This window comes from Elaeis guineensis, chromosome 2 (genome assembly GCF_000442705.2).
Source record: "Elaeis guineensis isolate ETL-2024a chromosome 2, EG11, whole genome shotgun sequence".
Classification (NCBI taxonomy): Eukaryota; Viridiplantae; Streptophyta; class Magnoliopsida; order Arecales; family Arecaceae; genus Elaeis; species Elaeis guineensis.
Genome location: NC_025994.2, coordinates 121586752 through 121611767, shown reverse-complemented (window position 1 = coordinate 121611767; position 25016 = coordinate 121586752). Strand labels below are relative to the sequence as shown.

Below are 25016 nucleotides of genomic sequence, written 5' to 3'. Positions count from 1 at the left end.
CCATGCCCTACGTTTGTGGCTCTTTTTGCCTAACATTTATGGTACAAGGATGGTGCCCTAATTATCGGCACGAGTTAGCACGTGTTCTCCACGTGATTGGTTTAAAATTCTGGAGTTATAAAATTGTTGCATCTATACTTGCATTTTTTTAGCAGCAAAAGATCCTTATAATGCATTTGCTCTTATTAAAATTGTTTGCATGCTTAATATTTAATCATCCGGATAACTTTTAACTTTTGGTGTTCATCTCTTGGCCAGTTAGTTACTAACAAATAATTTGCTATTTGATTGGTACCGGTGATCCATCATTAGCGTCATCTTCAAAAAGCGAAAGAATGGTAACAAAAAAAGAGTAGAAAATGTTACCCACGAAGAAAATCGGTAGAGAAATAGGAGCCGAAAGGGTGATTAAAGTTATTTCGCCCTCCTCCTCCAGTAACTTTAACCTAATTATCTACTGATTTGGCCCGCTGATTGGAAAAGATTATTCACATCTTTTCGTATGATTTGAGTATAGTTAAATAATCTTATATTGCCCATTCTCCATTTGCCACACGCCGTTCTTCTTTCCTGGCTGTTTATTGCCTGGACCACGTCCAGTTAGACCACCAAAATCCCATGGTGGATAAGACTCCACATTAACCCTTGTATTGTCACGAATTCCCGATTGCACGTTATCCACCGTGCATGTGCTTCGAGATTTGCGCTGGTCTACAGTCCAGACAATAATTATACGGCGGTAGCCGTAAATTGACGCCCAGACGGACAACTGGACAAGTGGAGACTGGAGAAGCGCCTCATATGTAGCCCAGCGGAGTGCCCGAAAACCACAACCCCCCACTCTTTTGCCCTCCCTGTCTGGTGGAAGCCGTCGTCCTGCTTCTTCTTCTCTCTTTGGAAAATGAGGACCTTTTTGCTTAGATCCGTGGAGTCCGTCCTCCGGAGGGGAGGAGCTCCGTCCTGCCCTGCCCCCTCTTCTCATATTCTCCGCAGATCCTTCAGCGCGGAGTCGGCTCCCGAGCGGAAGGTCGCGGTCCTGGGCGCCGCCGGCGGGATCGGCCAGCCCCTCGCCCTCCTCATGAAGCTCAACCCCCTCGTCTCCCACCTAGCCCTCTACGATATCGCCGGCACCCCCGGCGTTGCCGCAGACGTCAGCCACATCAACACCCGCGCCGAGGTCTTCTAGGGTTTCCAGATCTACCTCCCTCCTACCTTTCTTGGTCCTGATCTGATCTAGGGTTTTGGATCTGATCGTTTTCTTTTTGTTGCTTCAGGTTAAGGGTTACATGGCTGAGGAGCAGCTGGGCCAAGCCCTGGAGGGCTCCGACGTTGTCATCATCCCCGCTGGTGTGCCTCGGAAACCTGGCATGACCCGAGACGATCTCTTCAACATCAATGCTGGCATCGTTAAATCGCTTTGCACTGCCATCGCCAAGTACTGCCCCAACGTACGTAATCACGCCACCGCTTTTTTCTTTTCTTGTTCCTTTTGTTAATCCATGGGTTTGCGTAATTCCCTTTGCTATTGTTTTGATCGGAATTAGGCTCTTGTTAATATGATTAGCAACCCGGTGAATTCCACGGTGCCAATCGCAGCTGAGGTGTTCAAGAAGGCCGGAACCTATGATGAGAAGAAGCTGTTCGGTGTCACCATGCTCGATGTGGTCCGGGCCAAGACTTTCTATGCTGGGAAGGCGAACATTCCGGTTGCTGGTAATGCTTTTGCCTTAACTTGGAACCTGTTAGAACCTCTTAATGTTCGTCTTCATTTGTTATCTTTGACTGAGAACTTACGTGCAGATGTTGATGTCCCTGTGGTTGGTGGGCATGCTGGTATAACAATTTTGCCTCTGTTCTCCCAGGTGATTATTTATATTTGAGATTTGACGATTTTTATGCTTCCTTTGATCTTTTTTTCTTCCATAATTAATTGTATAAATACAAGAATTTAATTTCCTTTCTTTGAATACTTGTGCAAAATGGGATTTTTCTTTTCTTAATTTGTTTTGTGCTTACAGGCAACTCCTGCAACCAATGCATTGTCGGAGGACGACATAAAAGCTCTCACGAAGAGGACACAGGATGGAGGGACGGAAGTGGTGGAGGCAAAGGCTGGGAAAGGATCTGCAACTTTGTCTATGGCGTAAAGTCTGGAAAACCCATGAAGTTATATGTGATGTTGTTTTATGTTTTTTCTATATGCGGATCCATGATTACCTTGCTATACCCATCCAAAGAATAGATTCTGTAGTTAGATAGCAAGTAGTTTGCCATATGAGTTTGCCATTCAATATTTATCATAAGTGTATGGATGCCTTTGGGGGAGAAATCTAATTTACGCATCAAGGTTTTTCTTGGCATAAGCAGCAATTTTGTTTTGATGCACTGACTTTTCCTTGTAGTGATTCATGACTTTGATTCTATAATTCATTTCTTAAATTATCCAGATGCATCACATGATTTGCAATAATATTATTTGCAAATGATGAGTGATTAATTCTCATACAAGGCAAAAGTTAGATTGTTTTGCTACAGTTTGTTACTCTAGAAATGTAACTGATGCTTTAGCCAGAACATGGAGGATGATTAAATTGGACTCAGAAAGAACATGTTCTTGGCTCGGTCCTCTGTGAGACTAGATAGCCCTGGAAAACAATCGAACCAGTGTCTTTGTACCCTAATCTACAAGCAGACTGTTTCAAACCCAGTGGTCGAGTGCATTGGATGATCTAACTTTCTTGAATCTATAAACAACAGAAGAAAAGTCACCTTATGCAGTTACACAAACGTGCAGGGATTGGAACTTCCTTTTTTCCAAGAAAGAATACTGATTTTTATGACGAGTATTTTTTTTGTTTAAATTGATGAGATGATTAAAACAACTGAACAATCCCTCAGACATTCTAATCAGAAATCGAGCTATTTTGCTGGACCTTTGGTTCCAACTGAATTGATTGCATTTTCTGAAACCAACATAGAAAATATTTTGCATTCACCAAAAACTTGCACTTTTCAGACTTTTATGATCACCTAGTTATCATGCATGTATGAACTGATTTTAGAAATTTTGCCTTTTACTGCTAGTTTCATAATTTAGTCTATTGCTTTTTTCTTTTAGTTCTTTTTTCTTTATTTTCCAGTTCTTGTATCTCCTGGTTTTGATAGATTGATGATATGATTAGGGGCAAGCTATAACTGAAAGTTTTCATATTTATGTTCTTTGTGGTTCGGTTTTTGCTTGATTTTATTTACTTTCATAGATTAATGCTTAAGTACAGGTTGTCAACATTGATATGCAAGCATCATGTTCCAACTTTTGTTTATTATTAAATTTCTGGATGCTTTGACTGGAACAACTCATAATAGTGGACTAAAAGTAATGTAATTTATTGGAAACAATGAATGGTGCATGTTATATTTTTATTGACTTTATATTGGGTTTAATAATTATCATCAGGTTCTAAGATTTGTTGTATCTTTGAAATTTTCAGATGATTTGATTTAAACAACTCATACTAGTTGATTATAAATGATATAATTTATTGAACACTTCCAAAAATAGAAAAGGTCATGATTTTTTTTATTACTTATACGGAGGTTGCTTAATTTTCTGTGGTAATTAACTAACTTGAGCTGTGCATAATCAAGTCTCCTTTAAATGTTATTTTGCCAATTCTTTAACAGGCGGTGCAACAACTGATTATTCATGATTTTTCATTTGGTTTTATAAAAGCCTGATGGGCAGCTAGACTGCTCCACACTGTTCAGCCAATATTTTTCAGAAAAGGGAAATCATGTCATATTGATGGCTTCCACACTTTATTTATTGCATTTAGCAATTTTTCGTTTTCTGTTTTTATTTGTTTTGAAATGCATGTCAAACTAAATAATAAGCTAATGAAGTAATATCTGCCTCAATTTGCGATTCACTTGACCGATCTACTTTAGGTAGAACAAGTTTCAAAAGATTACCATTCATTTAATTGTTGAGTGCTATATTCTTGAGGATGACTCTATTTTTTGTGGTTATTTATATCATATAAGATAAATCTAGTATCTAAATGAATTTTGAATTGAATTTTTGAATTTCCATCGTATGCATCTTACTATAACATAAACGGGTGTTTTGTAGTTACTTTATGTTGCACCCACGTTAGGTCTTGAAATTATTTGATTTGGCTTTCTCTACAATTTGTCCTCTTTTAGTAATCATGCAGAAGTCCTGGTGATATTGACTGAGAAATTGTCAACCAAAAATTCTAATCAGGTGACAACTTGTATGCACACATGTTTTATTCCTCCACTTAATCAACTTGTCAGCTAACTAAAGATTTGTCTAATTTTATTTATCAACGTTTGCAATCTCAGTATTGGACCCAATGTCAGTATTATGTTGGTACAATGCTAGTAATGGCACTCGGTATACCCTCCATACTGAATATCAGTTCGGTATCAGCATGATGCAGTAGCCTAATATGTGGCAGCACTGGTACTGCAAGTCTTGTTGTGCTTTTCCTTGTTTATTTATGTAATCGTATATGCTTTTTTTTTTTTTTAATGAAATCCTATTTGTCTTTGTATTACTCATGCAAACCAGAATCTATTTGCATACTGTTAGTTTCTGTAGAATGGACATTACTTAGTTTTAGTTTCTGTAAAATAGACATTACTATCATAGTTGCATGGCTTGTGTTTATATCCCATTATGTACAGCTGTGCATTCATCTGTTGCCATTGAGGAAAGGAATCTATTCTTTAATTATTATTTTGTAGTTATTATGTTGGGCATTGCTATCCTCCATGTGCACCAATATGTCAAAGGATGCCTTTTTTCCCCATTTTTTGGGTCATTATGGAGGAGGCCCTTGAATTATATCAAAACCACAACCAAACGATTTAGCAAGTACAAGGGTTGTCAAGGGATGATTACCTAAATCATTAAAATATTTTATATCTAGATTAACCTTGGAGGGTTGCTCTGTGGGTGCATAAGTTCAACCGTCTAACCAATGTGGTAAGCTCCTTACCTGCTTATATGCTTGCTGTTGCCTCAGCCTGGAATTCGTCAGCAGTCCAAAATGTTGATATTAAGTTTATAGTTCAGAGAATCCTCATACTCTGAAGAAATCTTGCTATTTCTAGTGATCACTTCTACATGGGATAATGCCATGTAGATGGTTGAGGTCAAGATTTACTGTATTGCTTGCATTCTGCATGTGCTTAATCACTTCTGTAATTTTGTAGCCTAGACACTAAAGAACATTGTTGCAAAATTAATGACGTGAATGAACTTATCCTTGATCCAATGACATGAATATTTCAGATTTGCTGAAATTTCAATCCGTTGATTGCCTAGTGTAGGTACTCTGTCTTTTCTTATTGTATTCCTGTCTACTGTTTTATATGTCTCTACTTCTGAGTTGTCATTTTATTTTTCTGATTCTTTAAGCTTGTGCTGGGGCATATTGGATGCTTATATTTCTTTGGACTAACCCATAGATTTGATGCAGATATGCTGGAGCCATCTTTGCTGATGCATGCTTGAAGGGTCTTAACGGGGTTCCAGATATTGTTGAGTGCTCTTTTGTCCAGTCAAGCATAACTGAACTACCCTTCTTTGCCTCCAAGGTAATTTTATCTAGTTTATCTGAATTATTTTGGATGAATATAATTATGATTGAATTTTGGTGTATTCAAAATGCTGCTTCTTCCTTATTCAGAAAAAAATTCTGGTACTGGTTTTATTTCATGTTTTACCACCTGATTACATTGTATGCATTTCATAAAATATTTCTTGAACAGCTTAATTAATAGCCTTGCTTTATGATTGCTGCCACTTTGAGTGATTGCATGACGAATCGGGTTGCAGGGTCAATTTAGACCTTTGTTTAATGTTTGTGACTAATATTAACATTGGACAACTTTATAAATGCTAACTTAAACACATGCTTCAAAATGTCGTTGTTGTTATCTGGTAGTTTGAGTGTTAAAAACCTCAATCATACCCCAATTATTTTCTCTAGAATCCGACATGTGGAATGCACATGCATGTTCATGGCATGCAATGGCTTTTTTTTATTCGATGCAAGATTCATGAGGGAATTATTTTAAATCGTAGAGGATTAGTTCTAATTAAAGAGTTTTGGATCTATGAGAATTCTAATTAAAGAAAAAAAGTTGGAAAATTTTTATTTCCATGGAAGTCTAGAAGTTGAGTAAGAGACTGTGGGAAGAGAAGTGTATTTTTTGGGTGCTGGGGTGCACGGGGCAAGAGTGTGGGATATGCAATTTCTTTCCTTAAGGGGTGGGTAGCTTCAGTCTCTGAGGCTGGCTTCATGTGGCTGGTCTCAGAGTCATTCCCATTGTAGTGGAGCTTCCATATTGTTTCTAGGATTACAACAATGTTACGATCAGTTATGGAAAATGCGGCTCTCTACCTCCAGCCTAATGGTAAGAAGGAATTATCAGATAGCACTTCACTAATCATACGAAGTCAGTAGAATTGGCAAGTCTAGGCAGATAGCTCAAAAACTTATGCTTGACATTCTCAATCTGTACCATCTTGGTGAAGTTATCTTGAACCGGGAATCTTTTGAAGTTCAAGAAGCCATCCTTTCTGCTTTGACCATTGTCATCTTCACCTGAAACATGGGAGAACCTTCTCTATTATTTTACTATAGTTTTTTGATTTTCAAAGATTTTTCCCTATAGATTCTGCTCATGATTGTGGCTTTCCACATATCTGACCAGTCCATCCCAACCTTGTGTCTATGACAAGAAAAGATGCACTTTGCAGGGATGATCAGTGAACTTGTTCTTTCTTCTCTCTGTTTCCATTAGTTAAATATGATTCTATCTCAACAGCAAAAATGTTTTATAATATTTTTTTTGTCAGCGACTGTAATATGCACCGTATTTTCTATCATGGTATCATCTGCAAGTTGTTGTGATCCATGTTCTGCATGGTAGTGCTGAGTCATGGTTTTTCATATGTTCATGATATTCTCCAATCACTAGGTCAATGGCTTCTGTATGTGCAGTAATGACTGCCAAATTTATTTTCTGTGGTAACACGTGATAGATTTGGGATCCAACTCAAACATTTTTAGTTGTGTACATGTTTTGTATCTTCATGGTAACGGCTTTGTGTGCATACAGTGGTGAAAACATGCTGTTGTTCATAATTTCAGTGGCATATCTTTGTTTTCATTATTGAATCTGGCTGTTTATGAGATTGCTCATTTTAGTGCTTTATTAAGTGGCGTGACTTTTATTGATTGGTGGGGGTACTTAAATGTGGTCTAGTTGAGGCTAATCTTGATCCTGATCTTTCTTGATGCCTTTTGTCTGCTTGTAATTTGCTTGGATCAGCAAAACGCTTGGAGCACGCTAGTGTGGTCTTTATTTAGATTATGACTTCGTGGTGCTTTTTGTTTCATTACAGGTAAGGCTTGGGAAGAATGGTGTTGAGGAAGTACTTGGATTGGGCACCCTCTCAGATTATGAGAAACAGGGTTTGGAGAACCTGAAGGCTGAGCTTAAGGCCTCCATTGAGAAGGGAATTAAGTTTGCCAAAGAGAATTAAGTTGTCTGAATTGCAAGGTTCCTTGAACCATGATAATTTTGCATCTGTACCTGAGGGTCATTCTCTCGATACATTTTACTTTGTGTTAATCTATTCCTTGAGCTTCTTGAGCTGGCTGTCAGCTGCAGCCAACTAAGCTTTTAAGCTTCGGTCACAATAAGGCATGCAATTTGCGGAAGAAAAACAATGAGGAATACATTTATTGGACTTGCAGCCTATGAACTGTGGTAAGTCCAGCCTGTTTTGATTATTCTGATTGCATGCTCTGGTTTTGTAGACCTTAACTTGATGCTTCAGTTTAATCGAGAGGTTTTGTTTCAATTTACGCATTTTTAAAATTTGGCCTTCCTACTGTGTCATGACTCTTTTATTTAATGCTGAAATTGATAAAACTAGCTCTCAATGGTATGCTCAGCTTACCAAAACTTGTGGTCGCCATATGGCTGGTTAAATAGTGGCAGAAAGAGGAGAGAACCTGGAAATTCACAGGGTTCTCCCCAAACTGGGTGATTGAAAAGTTCTTCCGGGCCATGTAATGCTGGTGGAGGTGATAGAGGGTCGGCTGGAGTGGGAATGGCGTGGAAGGTGAGTGGTGGTAGGTGGTGAACAGCAGTGCTTATTAAGGGCTGGTGGGCAGGGGACCTATCACAGTTGCTTCGGGGAATGGTTGGTAAGTTTTAGTTATCCTTTGTTGGTTTTCCGTTTCCTTGTACGGAAGAGAGGAACAGTAGAAGGGCAAGACTGAGCATGCCAAAATGCACGCCTTAAGCCAACCCTGTAGTTCGCAACAATCACATTGTGCGATCTTTGGCCCATGATTCTATCGTGGGATTCGTCAACGGAGTGCGCATCAAATAATTCAATTGGGAGAGAAGTAGGTTAACTTAAATTCGACCAAAATTTTGGGAATTTTGCAGTATGCTATTTCATTGAGAGTGTGCTTGGAGATTTAAGATTCAAAACTCCTAATTTTTTTCTTTTATGATTCAAAATTTTTAAATTTTAAAAACTAATTTTAGAAGGCGTTTATTTATTTGTTAGAGAAAGCTTAAAAAATGGAAAGAATTGGAGGTAGAGCGAAAAACATGATTTTGAAAATTTTTAGTCACAGTAGAAATATCTGAAGTTTCTTGATTTAGGAAGTTTTGGAAGCTATGTTATACAATCCAACATTAGACATTATAAAATCACGATTAATAATTTCAAAAATTATGATAAAAAAAATATCATCTAAATCATATTGCAAGGTTTTAAAATATTTGGATGCTGTTGGTGTAGCTTTTAATGAATGCATATTTTCCTTTATAGTGGTCGTATTTCCTTCTTTTTTTAATAGAAGTACATATATTTTTTATAATAATTGCATTTTTTTTATCGTGAAATATGGAGCATAACCTAGGGATCTAAAGATTTCAAAACTATGCCTTTCTTATACAAGAAAAGGCATAAATTTCAAATTTTGATTGCCGTTCCCCCATATGAACCGAGTGTACTGTGAGAAATTACCAGATGGATCCTGTCCTTTGGGCCGGGCCAAATCCTAGGACACGTGTAAGGTGGTTAACAAGATGAATGCTCCACCTCTGTTTTAGCCTGTTCCCGTGGACTGCTGCTGCAGCGCTGCCATACATGAGCCATCATTTGGCGGGGACGTGAAGGCTGCAAAAGAATGTTATTAAATGTTGACAACCTGCATTACGAACAAAAATCATATTGGGCGGGCACTATAAAACATGATATGGGATGGCTTCATAATGTACCACATCTTCTTTATTATTAATATTAAAATATAAATAAAAAATTAATAATTTTTTTATTGATAAAATTATTAATTTTATAATTAAAATATTTTTTTTCTTAATTTTTAGCACATAGTAATACATATTATACGATCATATAACTGATACACACTAAATAAATAATCAGTTGATATATACTGTAAGCTTTTTTAATATACACGCAGCAACGATCTAATATATATCTATAGACAGTTAAATTGATATATAGTTTACTGAATTTAGTTTCACTAGTACAGAATATGCAACTAATTGATACACACCTAGCAAAATATTTATCCAACGTTTCAATACACACTTTCAGATAAAGCGATACACAGTTTTTAAAATATAGCATCCATTAATATACAGTACATTAGTAAATGGTACATATTAGATGATTTATTGATACATACTGAAATCTTTTTCGATACACACCCAATAACGATTTAATATGTATTTACAGATAAATTGATACATAATTTATTGAACTTAGTATTCACTAATATATAGTATATGGACAATTGATACACACCATACAAAATATTCATCCGACGGTTCAATACACACCTTTAGAAGAAATGATATATAGTTTTCATAAATTTTTAAATACAAAGATCTTAGAAAAGAAGAAAGATTTGGAAGAGGAGAAAAAACCTCGAGGTGTGTATTGGATCATTTGTTAGATGTGTATTAAGAAAGCTTACAATATATATTAATAAACTATCTAGTATATATCATTTACTTATATACTGTGTATTAATAAATACTATATTTTAAAAATAATATATCGCTTTATCTAAATATATATATTAGGATGTTGGATGAATATTTTACTAGATATGTATTAATTAGTAATATGCTGTATCTTGGTGAATACTAAGTTCGATAAATTATGTATCAATTTAATTGTAGGTGTGTATTGGATCATTACTAAGTATATATCGAAAAAGCTTGTAGTATGTATCACTTAGTTATATATTTAATGTGTACCATATGATCATATAGTATATATTATTATGTATTGAAAATAAAGAAAAAAGAGAATGCTTTAATTACGGCATCATTAATTTTTTTTTTAAAATTTTTAGATTTATATTTTAAAATTAATATTAGTAGATACGTAGCATACTATATAAACCCCATATGATCTTTTATGGTGCCGGCGCTATATGATTTTTGTTCTTGCATTGCAACTAACGATCCTCCAGCTGGACATGTATATTAATTGATATTTCCAAGTCAATAGACTCTTCTTAAGTAATTCGACTATGGAAAGGAGGACCCGCTAGTTGAAGGGAATAAAATACACGACCCGACGAAGTGACAAACGAGCTACTGGAACCAGTCTCCCACGGCATTTTTCCAATTTTGTACGTTAATGATGCCAATTTTTTCACTTGATCAAGTTATGCATCTGAAACCTATATGAAACTTCAATGTCTATCGCAGCGTGGAAAGGAGTTATTAGATGGATTCAGAGAAAAAAAAAAAAAGCCACCACAATCAAACTGATATCCACCCACTTATCATGGATGTTCAGAGGATTATCTTGAACGCAGTGTCTTTTCAATTAGCTCATGTCTACAAGAAAGATAGGTTAGCCACCAATGCTGCAAATCACATTGTGAATGCCGTCGCACCGTGCAAGGCCACCGGTTCGACAATTAAAAAAAAAAAAAAGGGAAAAAATAAAAAGGACGATGGAAGACTACCTTGAGCAAGAGCGAGAGAATGAGTATAAATCGCGATGTACTGATTCGTACTTACGGAGTTCGTTATTAATGTGGAAAAAAAAGAAAAAGGTTTAAAAGAGTCAGGATTCGTTGTAAGGGCCTCAAATTCTAATCCGATCCTCTAAATTTTAGCCTAATCTAGCAACCAAGTGCAACATCGTTCGCGTCAGCTGCCGTTTGATGAGCCGATCAGCACAAGGATTTTCGACCCAGGTGGACCTGAGGGCTGTGCCCGTGGCTGGGGCCCTCGCTTGTTAGGGTTGCGGAGGTTGTCCAGAATCAAAGATTCCTTTCTTAGACATTATTTGTTTTGGGGGTCTCAAACAACTAATACATAACCATCTCTGTTATCTGACATCACTTGATTCCGCTCCAATCTACTCCGCCTCTCCAATGGCCTCCACCCGTCTCTTGCTTCAACTCTTCCTCCTCGCCACTTTCATCGCTGTTTTCCTTGTTCTTGTAAACACTATCCCTGCCACCACCTACCACCCTTTCATTTCAAAGAACACCTCTCCCACCACCTCCTGCTACACAGCCATCTTCAGCTTCGGCGACTCCCTCGCCGACACCGGAAATTTTCTCCACTACTCCGGCAACAATTCAGGTCCGGTTGCCCAGCTCCCGTACGGCGAGACATATTTCCACCGCGCCACCGGCCGGTTCTCCGATGGGCGACTGATCATTGATTTCATCGGTATCTAATCCTCCTGATCTCCTCTCTTCTTCTTTCTTCCCAAATTTCTATAGATCATAGTTGTTATCTTGGTTTATTAAATTTTATATTTCCTACGATTAGCTAAACACTAAAGCGAGATTTGGTAATGGTGGCTGCAGCACAAGCCATGGGGCTGCCTCTCGTGCCACCGTATCTTGCCGGAAAACATAGCCAGGATTTCCGGCATGGGGCGAATTTTGCGGTGGCCGGAGCCACCGCACTTGACAACGACTTCTATAGGGCCAAGGGGCTTAAAGTCGTATGGCCGGAGTACTCGCTGGGAATCCAGATCAAGTGGTTCAAGCAATTGCTGCCCTCTCTCTGCTCCTCGGATTCGGGTTAGCATTTCTCCCCCTTTTTCCACATCGCTACCTACCTGCCCCACAAGGGATGGGATACCACACTTGAGGTTGAGGATGACATCAAATTAATTGACATTTACTCAAAATTATTCTAATGCCATGGGGGTGCATACTCCAAACACTAATGCATTTTGATATTCCCTAAATTTGTCAATGATGCTGCAATTGGAAGTTCTTTTAGAAGAAAAAATTATAACTCTTAACTCCGCCCTCCTTTATAAAGACCTTTGACTTAACGAGCACATGTGCACATTTAGACATGCATTGTATGCTTTACTCACCAATTAGAGTAGTTTAGAGATACCTTGGGCAGATCATGTGGTTTACGTCCCGTTGCAGATAGGAAAGGCGACACAATTTGAGATCTGTTCAACATATGATAGCATCACTAAATATTACTCATTTCATTTGTGTAATAAAATACAAGGGGTCTTTCCCATCATTTTGCTCGGAAGAGGAAAAAAAATACTATTTCAAATATTAAAAACCATCGTGCATGTTATGTCTAATGAGTTGGGATCTTTTGTAGTCCTATTTTTTGTGCAAAGATTTGTATAATATCCAACTCATTTTTAGCATTAATTAATAAAAAATATTTGATTATAGATGAAGAATTAATTTATAAAAGAGATATTTGATTTTGATTGTATTTATAATGATGGTTGTATCTGATGCAACAAGTTATATCGATGGTTATAAACCATTACTATAGATTAACTCAAGATTGTTATCACAAAAATGCTCATATCAACAGTCATTAAAACCACAACAGTAGTTTTTACTGATGCGACCTATTATCATAATTATCAAATATCAGTATAAATTTTACTAATAATTTTTTATATTTTTTACCATAGTTTTGACCATTATTGTGAACCTTGTTTGTTATAATGTCATCAATTAGAGTAGTTTAGATGATACCTTGGGCAAATCATGTAGTTTATGTGCAATACAGAAAGAAGACCAAGTGACAATTTAAGACCAAAGTTTAGTACATTATTAACATATAATACTATCACTATATAATGCTGATTTCATTTGTATAATAAAATACAAGGGGCCTTTTCCACTATTTTACTCAAAAGAAAAAAAATCATTTTAAATATTAAAAACCATCATGCATATTATGTAGGACAAGTCGGGATCTTTTGCCGTACATATTTTGCACTGTAGAGAGTCATATGCCTCTGGACTACAATCATGTTATCTAAATGTGGAGCTAGATGATTGTTAAACGTTCAAGAGCAATACACAATATATGGCATGCAATGCGACATGATCCGATGTATCCAGTTTGATAGCTATCGATATCCATAATCGGATAATGTGACAGCCATCAAGGATTGTGTAGCTGTGCATCAGAAAACATGTATTGAGGATTCGAACCTATATATGAGAGGTAGATCTAAGACACAAAAACTTAGTTAATTGGCTCCAATAATTAAATATATTACATATGAAAGATAATTAATGAATCATATGCTTGATCTACATTTATGCATATTTCGTTTTAAATAAGAGTAATGCTTTTTGTACTCCGATGCATAACCAATGTGTATCTAGATGGGACACCAAACCTAGTTTGGCATTCATCTTTGGTGAATACTGGAGTACGCCTAGCAATACCGTGTAACTAAATTCCAATTTTGTAAGGGCCCTAGCTCAACTTGAACCTGCCAAAACAAGTAAGCTGGATTTGAATCGATCTGGATATAGACTTGATCGATCCAGATATGTATATTTATGTAAATCAGAAAAATGCAGAATTGGATAATAAAGTCTTTTTTTGGTACATTAAAAAAAATCTCTCGGGGAAAGCCACAGTTCATCGACCGTTCTCGCTTGGTGGTTGGATTGCATGGTTGGCGGACCACACACTTTATTAGTTAAAATTTAGGAAGAAAAATGATCCATTATTTTATTTCTTGGCACATTGACAGATTGCAAAAGCTTCATGAGCAACTCGCTTTTCCTGGTGGGAGAGATAGGATGGAACGACTATAATCACCCATTCGTCCAAGGAATGACCATAGAAGAGATACGTAAACTTGTTCCTGACATCATCCATGTCATTAGCTCAGCCATCACAGTGAGCTCATTTCTATCTCAATCTTACACTTGTCTTACTAAAGTCCAATAAAAAAATTCTAGAATTTGAACATGGTGCCCTCCAAGCTTTCTCGAATGAGGCCTTTTATTTGATCATTAGGACCTGATCCAACTTGGGGCAAAGACACTGGTAGTGCCTGGGATCGTCCCATCTGGATGTGTCTCCTTGTATCTTACCGTGTTTCAAAGCCAGAAAGGAGAAGACTATGACCCACGGACGGGCTGCATCAAGTGGGCGAACGAGTTCTCGGAAGAACACAATCGTCTAATTTCGGAGGAATTAGACCGGCTCCGAAGGCTTCACCCTCATGCCACCATCATCCACGCTAACTACTATGATGCCTTAATGAGCATCTTCCGTTCTCCACAGCAATTTGGTCAGCATTTCTTTTGTACCTCTCCGTTTTCTCCCTCTTAAAAAAAAAAAAAAAAAAAAAAAAAACTTTAATGCCTCACTTGGCGATAATTCTTATTTCCAAGATTGCAAGCGGTGCAGCTTTTGTTTTTTAATGCTCTTTTCAACTTTTTGTTTCTTTTTTAAAGTCTAATGGGGTTGGCGTGATTGCAGGATTTAAGAAGTCACCACTGGATGCGTGCTGTGGAGGTGATGGTCCGTATAATATGAACATCTCCTTAAGGTGCGGGGACCCAAAGACTACGGTGTGTCGCGATCCGGCGAAGTTTGTGTTTTGGGATGGGACGCACCTAACAGAGGCGGCTTACGAGGTCATCTCCCGGGGTTTGTTGGAAGGACCGTATGCCACTCCTTCCATAATCCAAACATGCAGACATTTAGAGTAAAATACCATTCGGTTGCAGTAGCTTTCAAGGTAAGAGAGCGAACAACGGCATTACACGGTTACGAGGGATCTCGGCCCCATTTGCCAACCGGCGCATGGCATCTTGTGGTAGATAATTGGTGGCTAATGTGGTTTTGACTTTGTTACATGATTCTGTGTGAGTACTGTCAACCCTTGATTGATGTAATTGACAATCATTGTAAGAGTTCTGAGAGGAATTAAATAACTAGAATAGAAATAAGAGTAATTGCTGGGGAAATGAGTAAAAGTTTGACTCAGCCGCCCATGTTTTTTTAATTCTCAATTTTATATTTTAATAACTGAAAAGAGAATTTAAAATTTTTTTTACCCCTTTCCAAAATATTAGAATTTACATGGGTATCTTCCTAAAATTAGTATTTACATATATATATATATATATATATATATATATATATATATATATATATATATATATATACACACACACACATCCATAAAATATTTATTTTGCATGTATATCTTTATTATCGTATAAATAGTAATTTTACGAAGATATTCATGTAATTTAATATATTTATGAGAATGTACACATAAAAAAATTAATTTTATTTCTATCTATTTTAATTTATTTTAATACTTTAATCAGTCTAGTGCTTGCTTATTAATATTTTCAATAATAATATTGTTTAGGAAAAAGATCGATTCGATAATCAGATAACAAAAAAGATTTTGTTGTTGGGAAGAAAAGAAGTTTAATTGATTGGATAAGTTTTCAATAAGACTTGTTAACCTATTACATATTTTTCAAATAAAAAAGATAATTTTATATTAATTTTTAGTTTAAATAAATATGATTTTAGTTAATGACGTTAGTTGGACTATTATGTCAAATGTATTGATGCAAAAATAATATTTAATGAGGATATGCATGCAAATATTAATTTTAAAAGAGTATTAATGCAAATCTAATATTTAGAAGAATATTTACATAAAACAATCTAAGAATTTTTTTATATATACATACCCCCTTGTAAATATATATGCCAATCCTCCCATAATCCAAACATGCTTAAAATAAGAGTCAAACGCCAGTCAGGTCTAACATGTGTTCTACCCATCAAAGTGAAGCAAATAAGAATGGCTCGCTAGGGTGTTGGATCCCATAGTCAAGAATTTATATGAGCAATGAATGACATCATGTAACCGTGGAGATTCCTGAAGTCCCTCACCTCACAAAAAGACACTTGGTCCTTCATGCTTGTTTTTGAGTACTGAGGGCCTTATATGGCTTCGTGACCATGTCACATAAGCAGCCATTTCCTGTTAATCCACTATTCGTATTATAGTCAATCTTTTAGGTCTAGTAATTTATTGGTTTGGTCATGCAAATGAACAACATGATTGCAGTAGTTCTATGAATAAGTGTTAAGTGGTCTTGCGAATATGAATGACATGGTCTCTCATTTACTCATTAAATGCCCATTCACAGGAAGCATTTGATCCGCTGCGAATTCGAACCCAACCCATCTGAGAGGATAGCCATCCAACCTCCACGCATTGGACTTCCTAGAAGTGCTAAAAATTTCAACCATTACTGGCTAAGAAGAGCTTGGGAATTTTGCAAAATTTGGTGTGGACGGAATGTGAGACTTTTTCTAAGAAGGAATACTTCCATGTTCTCTGTTCTTCAATGGACTCTTCAAAATTTTCACCAATGAGAGCATCTTTGTAAAGACGAGGTGATCGAAGGGCTTTGAAAGCTTTGGAGCACCCTTTCATCTTGGTGGTGCTCATCGGACCGGTTATGACGTGCATCCCTTTTGCACCTTCCTTGTTTCATCTTCATCGGTAACATTCCCGTTTGTATGTGATTTGTACATTCCATCTCTTTATTAATAAATTGGAGGAAGTGTCCCACTCCATCTCTCTTCTTCTTGTTGCCGCCTCCCCGGCATCCTCTCTGCCCTCGCCCCCTCCTGTATCCAATAGCGGAGTGCTCGGAGCTCTACGCATGTGCACCCTCAACGAAGCACGGCCGGGGGTTTTCGATATCTGACGACCCAAAGTCTAACTCCATTATTTACACCAAAAGCCGGTTGGTTATCATTTGCCATCTCGACACCCTGTTGGAGGCGTCCATCCATGGCGAGCACTCTACCCAGGACACCGTCGTCTGCTCCAATGCCTCTGGCTCTGGTACTATTTGAATATGGGGCTGACACAGAGACGGCATCTTAAATAAGACGTTTCGCATCCTCTCCAGTCATACGATAACCTCTAGTTTTCTCCCGACGGCCTTTGGCTTGTCGCCTCCGGGGCGACAAGGACAGGTCCTTCATCCACGTTTCGATGTGAGCTCCCCCTTCCTCCCCCATTTGAGATACAGACAGGGGAAGGACATCTGCTATTTTTTTTTTTTTTTAATTTATTTATTTCTCTAACTTCGGGCAGAAGTAGGTTAGAAGAGGCTAATGTGTTCAATTCTATTGGGCTAGGTTATAGGGCAATATTGTCAGAATTGGATTGGAGTGGCCGGTCCATCAAATTGTATCGGAAACTTGTTTTTTTTTTTTTGGTAGAAAATAAGGCTGTATATACCATAAAAAGTGCTATACAGAGTATTAAGAGAGTACCCAACCGAATTTACAGTAGCAGTGTGATCAAAACTACAGAAACCCAAAAGCTTCCCATCCCCAACATGATTAGAGAGATTACATAAAAACCTGAAGGAGTACATAAGTAAATAACAAGAAAACGGACCCAAAAGTCGAGCTGGTTTCTGTTGAGAGCTCCCTAATGTGAAGATAAATGATTGACAATGGAGATGCATTGAGGAGTTGATCAGAGGTGTGAAGTAACCACAGCAGTCCCTGTCAGAATAGTAACATAGGAACAGGCACATGAAGACTAACAGGAACTTAGTCAAGTTCTCCCCACGGCAACTCATACCATCTTTCCAGCTGTAACGATGCACTTGAGAATTGAGGAAATAACTGTGAAATAGGCAGCCATAAACAGTAAGAGAAGATATATGTAAATCTGAGCCCCTAAAGATCAGTCGAAGAGCACCCATAGTAACCATTTTAAATATAAATCTCCATAGAAATGTAGTAGAAACAGCAAAGTAAGAGTATAATTGATCCAGCATAGAGATACATTCTGATGAAGGTGCAAATTGTCATTGGTTTTGGAGAAGACTGTATTCACTGATAAAGCAACCAGGCATGATATGTAAGTAGATTGAAGCAAAGACCCATCTTTGTCATTGATCCCATCAGCCATAATGATTAAACATGTCTCAAATATGATCCAATCAGAATGGAACCAAAGCTGAAAAATGCACACATCAATTAAGCAGAAGCAGGAAATACATTGAGATAAATGATCGGGCCTAATAAGAGATATTGGATGCACTAACACTGTCACCTGCAAAAAAGGACACAGACCGTTAGCATTAAAAATTTCCTTTTGATTTTTCCTTTTTTCCATTCTTCTTTGTTTTTTCTCATCTCCGTTCTCCTTTTTTTTTCCTTTTTTCATTCTTTTTTTGTTTTCTTTTCACTATTTTTTCCTCATATTCTTTACAATTTTTCTCAATTTTTTTCTTCCTTTTGTTTTTTTGTAATCTCCTTTTTCATCTGTATGAGAGACTGTCCAGCAGATACAATTTCCAAACCAGTCAATAAGAAAGATATGTAGATGATGAAACCGTTGACAAATTCATTAGTAGTAAAATAAGCATAATAAGCTTTAAGGAAGCAGTAACACCATGAATAATAATATGCTATTGAATCCCCATCCCGGGCATCTATCTGCAGCAGAAAGAAGGCATGGTACAGCTGCTTAAGAATAACTTTGTACCAAACACAAAAGATATGGGCGATTGTGATCCACATAAAACACAAAATCTCCATTAGTTCACCACCAGAAGAAAAGTTAGAGATCACCAAACACAGAGTAATACTCCAACTCCAATTGTTCTGCAAAGATCTGTTCCATATTTTTTTTCTCTATTTGCTTCTTTTTTCCAAGTTCCCAACTTGAATTTTGTTTATTTTTTTCTTTTTTCTTTTTTCCTGTTCTCATCATTCACTTTTTTCTTTTTATTTTTTCCTTTTTTCTTGCTTGAGCTTCTTGAATGTATGCCGAGGTTCAGAATATATACCCAGCCAGGTGAAGCAAAGAGGGAAAACAGCCCCAGGATGCAATCCCAAGGCCAAAGCAGGCAGAAAAACAGTAATAGGTCCTTTGGCTACGCTGCACCAAAAGATATTAGCATGCGTAAATTTCCGGTAAAGGGCCAAAAGCCCCTTAATGAGGGTATCTTCTATTGAACTGCACACCATAGCCATCAGCCTTAATAAGTGAAGTACAGATAGGGTCTAAATCCGTTCGATTATGCCAGACAAAATCCCCATTCAAGGCAATATGAGTCATGTAATCCGCTACCTGATCTGTCTCACGGAAAGTATGAGTAATATAAAGCGATTGTACTTCCCTCCGCCATTGCCATAAATCCTGCAACAAAGGAATATGAGCGTTAAGTTGGTTAGGGGCAGAATTTATCCAAGGAAATTTGTTTACTAACCGGTTCGTTATATACCCTTATGTCAGATTGGTCCAAAATCGGATGAAACGTTTGAACCGACCGAATCGATTGAACTGGATGACCCGTTTGAACCGGATAAATTATAGAAACTTGATATCTAGCATAAAATTTTGGACTTAGATATTTAGATCTCAAATTTCGAATTACTAATTTACTATCCAAATCCGAATGCCCAATGGCCCAAACCCATAAACAAATAGAAACCCAAAAAAAAAGCCTCCACTGCACTTCTGACAATCAGGGACCACGGTAAGGGCATTCTTTTTTATTTTTTTCTTATTTTTTATTTTTAAAAATATTAAATAATAAAACTTTAAATTTTGATAATATGCTGATGCCAGCATTTTGTGAACGCCGCATGGAACCCGGAATTGGCCAGTAAAATAGTTCAATATCAGATCCGGTTTTTAAAATATTGGTTCATGGTAGGCTAGATCTATCTAATAATTTCTCATTCCGATGATTTCGGTATCCCAATGCGATGAAACGAGACATATACCGTGCCGGGGCATTATTTTCCGGGTGATTAAATCATCCCGGCTCGTCTTGATCGCACCTCCCGAATGGCCTCCTCCCACCACTCCCTTCAATTTCCTCTCTTCACCGCCCTCCTCGCTCTTCTCGGCACCCGCCTGGTCGTCACCTATGACACCTCTATCTTGAAGAGCACCTTCGCTGCCGCCCCCGCCACCTGCTTGACCTCCATCTTTAGCTTCGGGGACTCCCTTGCCGACACCGGAAACCTTCTCCACTACCTCGGCGACGATGCCGGCCCATTTGCCCATCTCCCATATGGCGAGACTTATTTCCATAATGCCACTGGCCGGTTCTCCGATGGGCGGCTCATCATTGACTTCATAGGTGTTTCATCCTCCTTATGTCTCCTCTTCTTCTAAAAGCCATGCTCGTTAAGTTTGATTCCCAAAACGTTTCGTTACTTGTCATGAACTAATTATTAAACAAGTTTTGGTGATGGCTGGTGCTTAGCACAATCCTTAGGACTGCCGCTCGTGCCGCCGTATCTGGCCGGAACCAATGCGCAGGATTTCCGGTATGGAGCGAATTTTGCGGTCGCCGGGGCCACCGCACTCGACAACGACTTCTTTAGGGCCAAAGGGCTCAACGTTACATGGTCGGAGTACTCGTTGGTTGTTCAGTTCAATTGGTTCAAGCAACTGCTGCCTTCGCTATGCTCCACGGATTCGGGTGAGAGCAACTTCTTCCTCCCATTTTTTCTTGTAGTTTTTTTTTTTTTGTCTCACACTCTTAGCCCCTTTTGGTTTTTATGTCTCATAGTAGCTGTCGTTATTCGAATCTAGTTTGATGATACGATACATAAACTTCTTTTTGCAACACGATTTTGTTGGTTTGAATTCAGGAAGAACAATTTATTCAATTTTATTTCTTCCGCATGCTGACAGACTGCAAAGGCATCATAAGCAACTCGCTTTTCCTCGTGGGAGAGATTGGATGGAATGACCATGGCTACTCGTTTAATGAAGGAAGAACCGCCGATGAGATCAGAACCTTCATTCCCAATATCATTGAAGTCATTAGTTCAGTGATCGATGTCAGTTTCATTTCTCCCTCGATCATCTATTTGTGTTACTAAAAGCCTAATTTTAGTGGAATTTAGCGGTAGGTAGTGCGACACCAGCTTCTCAATTAAAGATCTTTTTGCTTGATTGCTAGGACTTGATCAAACTTGGGGCAAAAACATTGGTAGTACCGGGAATCTTCCCATCTGGATGTGTCCCGGTGTACCTTACTTGGATGCAAAGTGAAATTGTGGAAGACTACGATCCAGACACAGGCTGTATCAAGTGGGTTAATGAGTTCTCGGCGTACCACAATCAGCTACTCCAGAACGAGTTGGACAGGATCCGACGACTTCACCCTCATGTTACCATCATCTATGCCGACTATTACGAAGCCCTAATGAGCGTCTTCCGTTCTCCAGAGAAATTTGGTCGGCATTTCCCTTTTGCCTTCCAAATCTTAATAATGACCATGTTATAGCCCTGATAGCACCACATACCGTTAGTGGTCTGCTGTCCAAAACCGCGACAGCTTGGATAACATCCAACCTATCACAAAAGCTTTGTTGTTTTTTTTTTTTTTTTTTTTCTTTTTTGAATTTTCTCTATACTATATCGGTCATCTTTTTGAGAGAATGAAATTTGTGGACCCGCAGGATTTAAGAAGGCACCTTTGGATGCTTGCTGTGGAGGTGGTGGCCCCTATAACGTCAACTTCTCTTTACCGTGTGGGGGTCCAATGGCTACGGTTTGCAAGGACCCATCGAAGTTTGTTTTTTGGGATGATGCGCACCCAACTGAAGCGGCTACTGAAATCGTTGCCCGTGGTTTATTAGAAGGACCATATGCCTATCCTCCCATACTGCAAGCATGCTCAAAAGTGGAGTCAGATGCCAGTCAGCTCCAACCTTTATTCCACCCAACAAAGTGAAGGAGTTAAGAATGGCTCACTAGGCCGCTGGATCTTGTTTCAAAGAATTTGTATGGTTTTGTGACCATGTCACGTAAGGGGCCATTTCCTGTAGATCCTCTGTCTTTATTTTACGCAATTATTTTCAGTCTTGTAATTTATTGTTTTGGTCATCCACATGAATGACATGGTTGCAGTAGTATTTTGAATGCGTGTTGAGTGGTGAGCACACGTGGTCACATGACCTTTGTGACCTCGGGATGCGTTTTTTAACACCTTAAAGCTCATGCTCTGTTCCAAAAAAGGTGGTCTGATGCTTTATCGACCAGAACGGGGTTGGCGATTTAAGTGGATTCTTTTTATTTTTGAATGGAAAGATGATTTAAGCAGGCTCGAACATATTCTTGATCAAAGTAGAAGCCGAGAACAAATGATCCATCATGTTGTACCCTATCCTATTGAAACTGTTTTAAACTTAGCAACTGCAGTGCACCAGCTAATCGTATTTGTTCTAATCCGTCGAAAAAAGAATACCAATTCACTACTACATAAACCTTTTATGTGGGTCAATGGTACAATTAGATTTTTTTTTTTTTCTTGATAAAAATGAGAGGAGGGGCCAACCGAGAGAAGTTAGTTCAAGAACAGATGGTCTTCTTATGGGTAGGATCAATGAAACAGTGGACCCGATTACATGTAGGGCAGATTTTATTTAACGGATAAAAACAAAATTGGCCTATGGACTGAGAAATTATACCTTATGCCGCGTACACCACATCAGTGGTACATCACAGGACCAAATCGAGGCAATAGGAGCGGGGCGGCAATTTCAAATGAGTGCAAAAATTATTGCACATTGTACGGAGGCTTATTGGATTTTGAGAAAGCCTATGATAATATTAGTTGGAACTTGTGGTTTTGGCCCGAATAACTCATTAATACATTTAGATTTAAAGCAACCATCTGAAAAATACATGTAGAAATGCTTGTTAGATGTTAGGCTTTATTGCTGATCCAGCTACTTAAGGATTTAACGTTAAAAACATTACATGAAACTGAAGATAAAAAGTAAAACTTTGTTTAGTGCCATGCCCGCAGTGCATTTGATATCATGCTGTCACCTGTCACACTACATGGTCCGGCTGTGAAAGCACGCAAATACAACATTCTGCTCATTAATTAAGTATACTAATTGATAGTTCCAAGCAAAAGACGCTTCTAAGATGATTCTAATGTGGAGGGGCAACTACTGGGAAGCGTGAGTAATACACCAAGACAAGTAGACAACAAGTGAAGCACTATAGCGATACTGGTAAAAATTCTTATTCCTCAATTTTACACTCTTGGATAGCATCTCCCTTCTTCGAGACAAGAATGGCAATGCACGAATTCAACAGAACAAAGTGAATGAGCGAGTTGAGAACAAATAAAATGATCTGGGCAATGCTTGACATGGAGATCCCACCCCCATATGTATTGACCTTCGTGGTCATACCAAGCATCTCCCGCAATATATCACCCATAAACCCTTGTACATACCAGCTTCTTAATGAATGAATCTCGGGGGAAACACCCTTTCCTCCTGGCTTTTCAAAAAAAGACATGGAGATCCCACCCCAACAACCAGACGCCTGGCCTTTCATGCCTGTGGTGGATTCATGAGGGCTTATTTTGGGTCTATGACATTATCACATGTTTAATTTGGGTTAACATTGTTATTATTGATTTATACAACTAGTTGACAATGATTCTACAAAGAAGGGAGTCAATGACCATATTGAAATATTTCTTTTTTTTTTTTTTTCAGAGTTTGTTGATAAATTAGGCTATTGTTCATCATAATATACAATATAGAGCATAGAATCAAAATTATAATACTTTTAGTTTTACTTTAGCTTTTCAGTTATAATTGTCGAACAGATTGAGGTCAAGTCACCAAATAGTAGGGCAATTCCAATCCTCCTATCTCTTCCCGGGGGAACACATTATATACAACCTAGATAGTATGGTTAAATGCTGCCATCTTCTTGCAAAGGATGACAATTAGGGATTTGTTGGCTCCAATAGTTAATGTGCAATCATTAAAATTAGAAAATTAATTAATAATGATCAGTCCAGAATTTATGAGATACATGCCACTCATCAATGTTATCTGATATTACTATATTGACCAAGATTTCTAAAACTTTTTTTTTTTGTTTTTTGCAATCTTAAATAAACTAATAATTATCAAATATTAATGTTTTATCTGAAAATATTAACTAGATTTGGATTTTGGAATTAAATATATGGACCAATCTTTTGATATCTTAGTCTTTACCTTCTTTTTTCTTTTAATGAAATCTACATTTCAGAATAGCTTTGTTATGGTGTCCCGTACTTAAATGATAGATTGCTAAAGGGGCCTTTCTACTGTGGCCTTCGGAATAATGGGATCTTTTCGAGCGCTTATGACATTTGAGAGCTTTTGTATCGTGACCTCCTCTCCCCTTAGTACCATTCAAGACGGCCGGGAGGGTGGTCACCAGTTAACATTGCTCTCAGGAGAGCCAGTGATGAGTCTAATGACAAGTTTTTGATATTGTTTTCTTCTTTTTCTAGTTCCAAAACAGGATATACCATTTTCCTTAGAATCACATGATATTTATTTAAAAAGTTAGTTGACAATGCTGCTTAATATCCAGTTCACAGATTAGTTTTTATATTATTCAAGTTATGGTATGTTTACCAAGGAAAAGCAGAGTGCAGAGGATCCCTCTCTCATAAGTTGGAAAAAGTATTGGTTCAACCAAATCCACCACATCATATTTTTATAAGAACCATCAAGCTTGTGACGCTGATCCAAAAATAATGTGGTGGGCCTCATTCAATTGATAATTTTTCCGCCACATC

The 25016-nt window shown here is 37.8% G+C and overlaps 3 protein-coding genes across 3 annotated transcripts; all 3 read left to right on the top strand.

Moving 5' to 3' along the window:
* Positions 1–795: 795 nt before the first annotated feature.
* Positions 796–7906, top strand: LOC105038457 (malate dehydrogenase, mitochondrial). Its single transcript, XM_010914269.4, has 7 exons — positions 796–1177; positions 1275–1448; positions 1545–1713; positions 1801–1862; positions 2019–2143; positions 5511–5628; positions 7445–7906. Exons 1-7 carry the CDS (start codon positions 902–904, stop codon positions 7583–7585), a joined length of 1065 nt encoding a protein of 354 aa, XP_010912571.1. The 5' UTR covers positions 796–901; the 3' UTR covers positions 7586–7906.
* A 3515-nt stretch (positions 7907–11421) lies between these two features.
* Positions 11422–15433, top strand: LOC114914022 (GDSL esterase/lipase At1g28580). Its single transcript, XM_029263800.2, has 5 exons — positions 11422–11793; positions 11934–12152; positions 14117–14265; positions 14386–14662; positions 14854–15433. Exons 1-5 carry the CDS (start codon positions 11490–11492, stop codon positions 15084–15086), a joined length of 1182 nt encoding a protein of 393 aa, XP_029119633.1. The 5' UTR covers positions 11422–11489; the 3' UTR covers positions 15087–15433.
* Positions 15434–20148: 4715 nt separating this feature from the next.
* LOC105038486 (GDSL esterase/lipase At1g28570) lies at positions 20149–22351 on the top strand. Its single transcript, XM_029263805.2, has 5 exons — positions 20149–20537; positions 20664–20882; positions 21098–21246; positions 21369–21645; positions 21871–22351. The coding sequence occupies exons 1-5, from the start codon at positions 20240–20242 to the stop codon at positions 22143–22145; spliced, it is 1218 nt and encodes a 405-aa protein (XP_029119638.1). The 5' UTR covers positions 20149–20239; the 3' UTR covers positions 22146–22351.
* The last annotated feature ends 2665 nt before the right edge of the window (positions 22352–25016 follow it).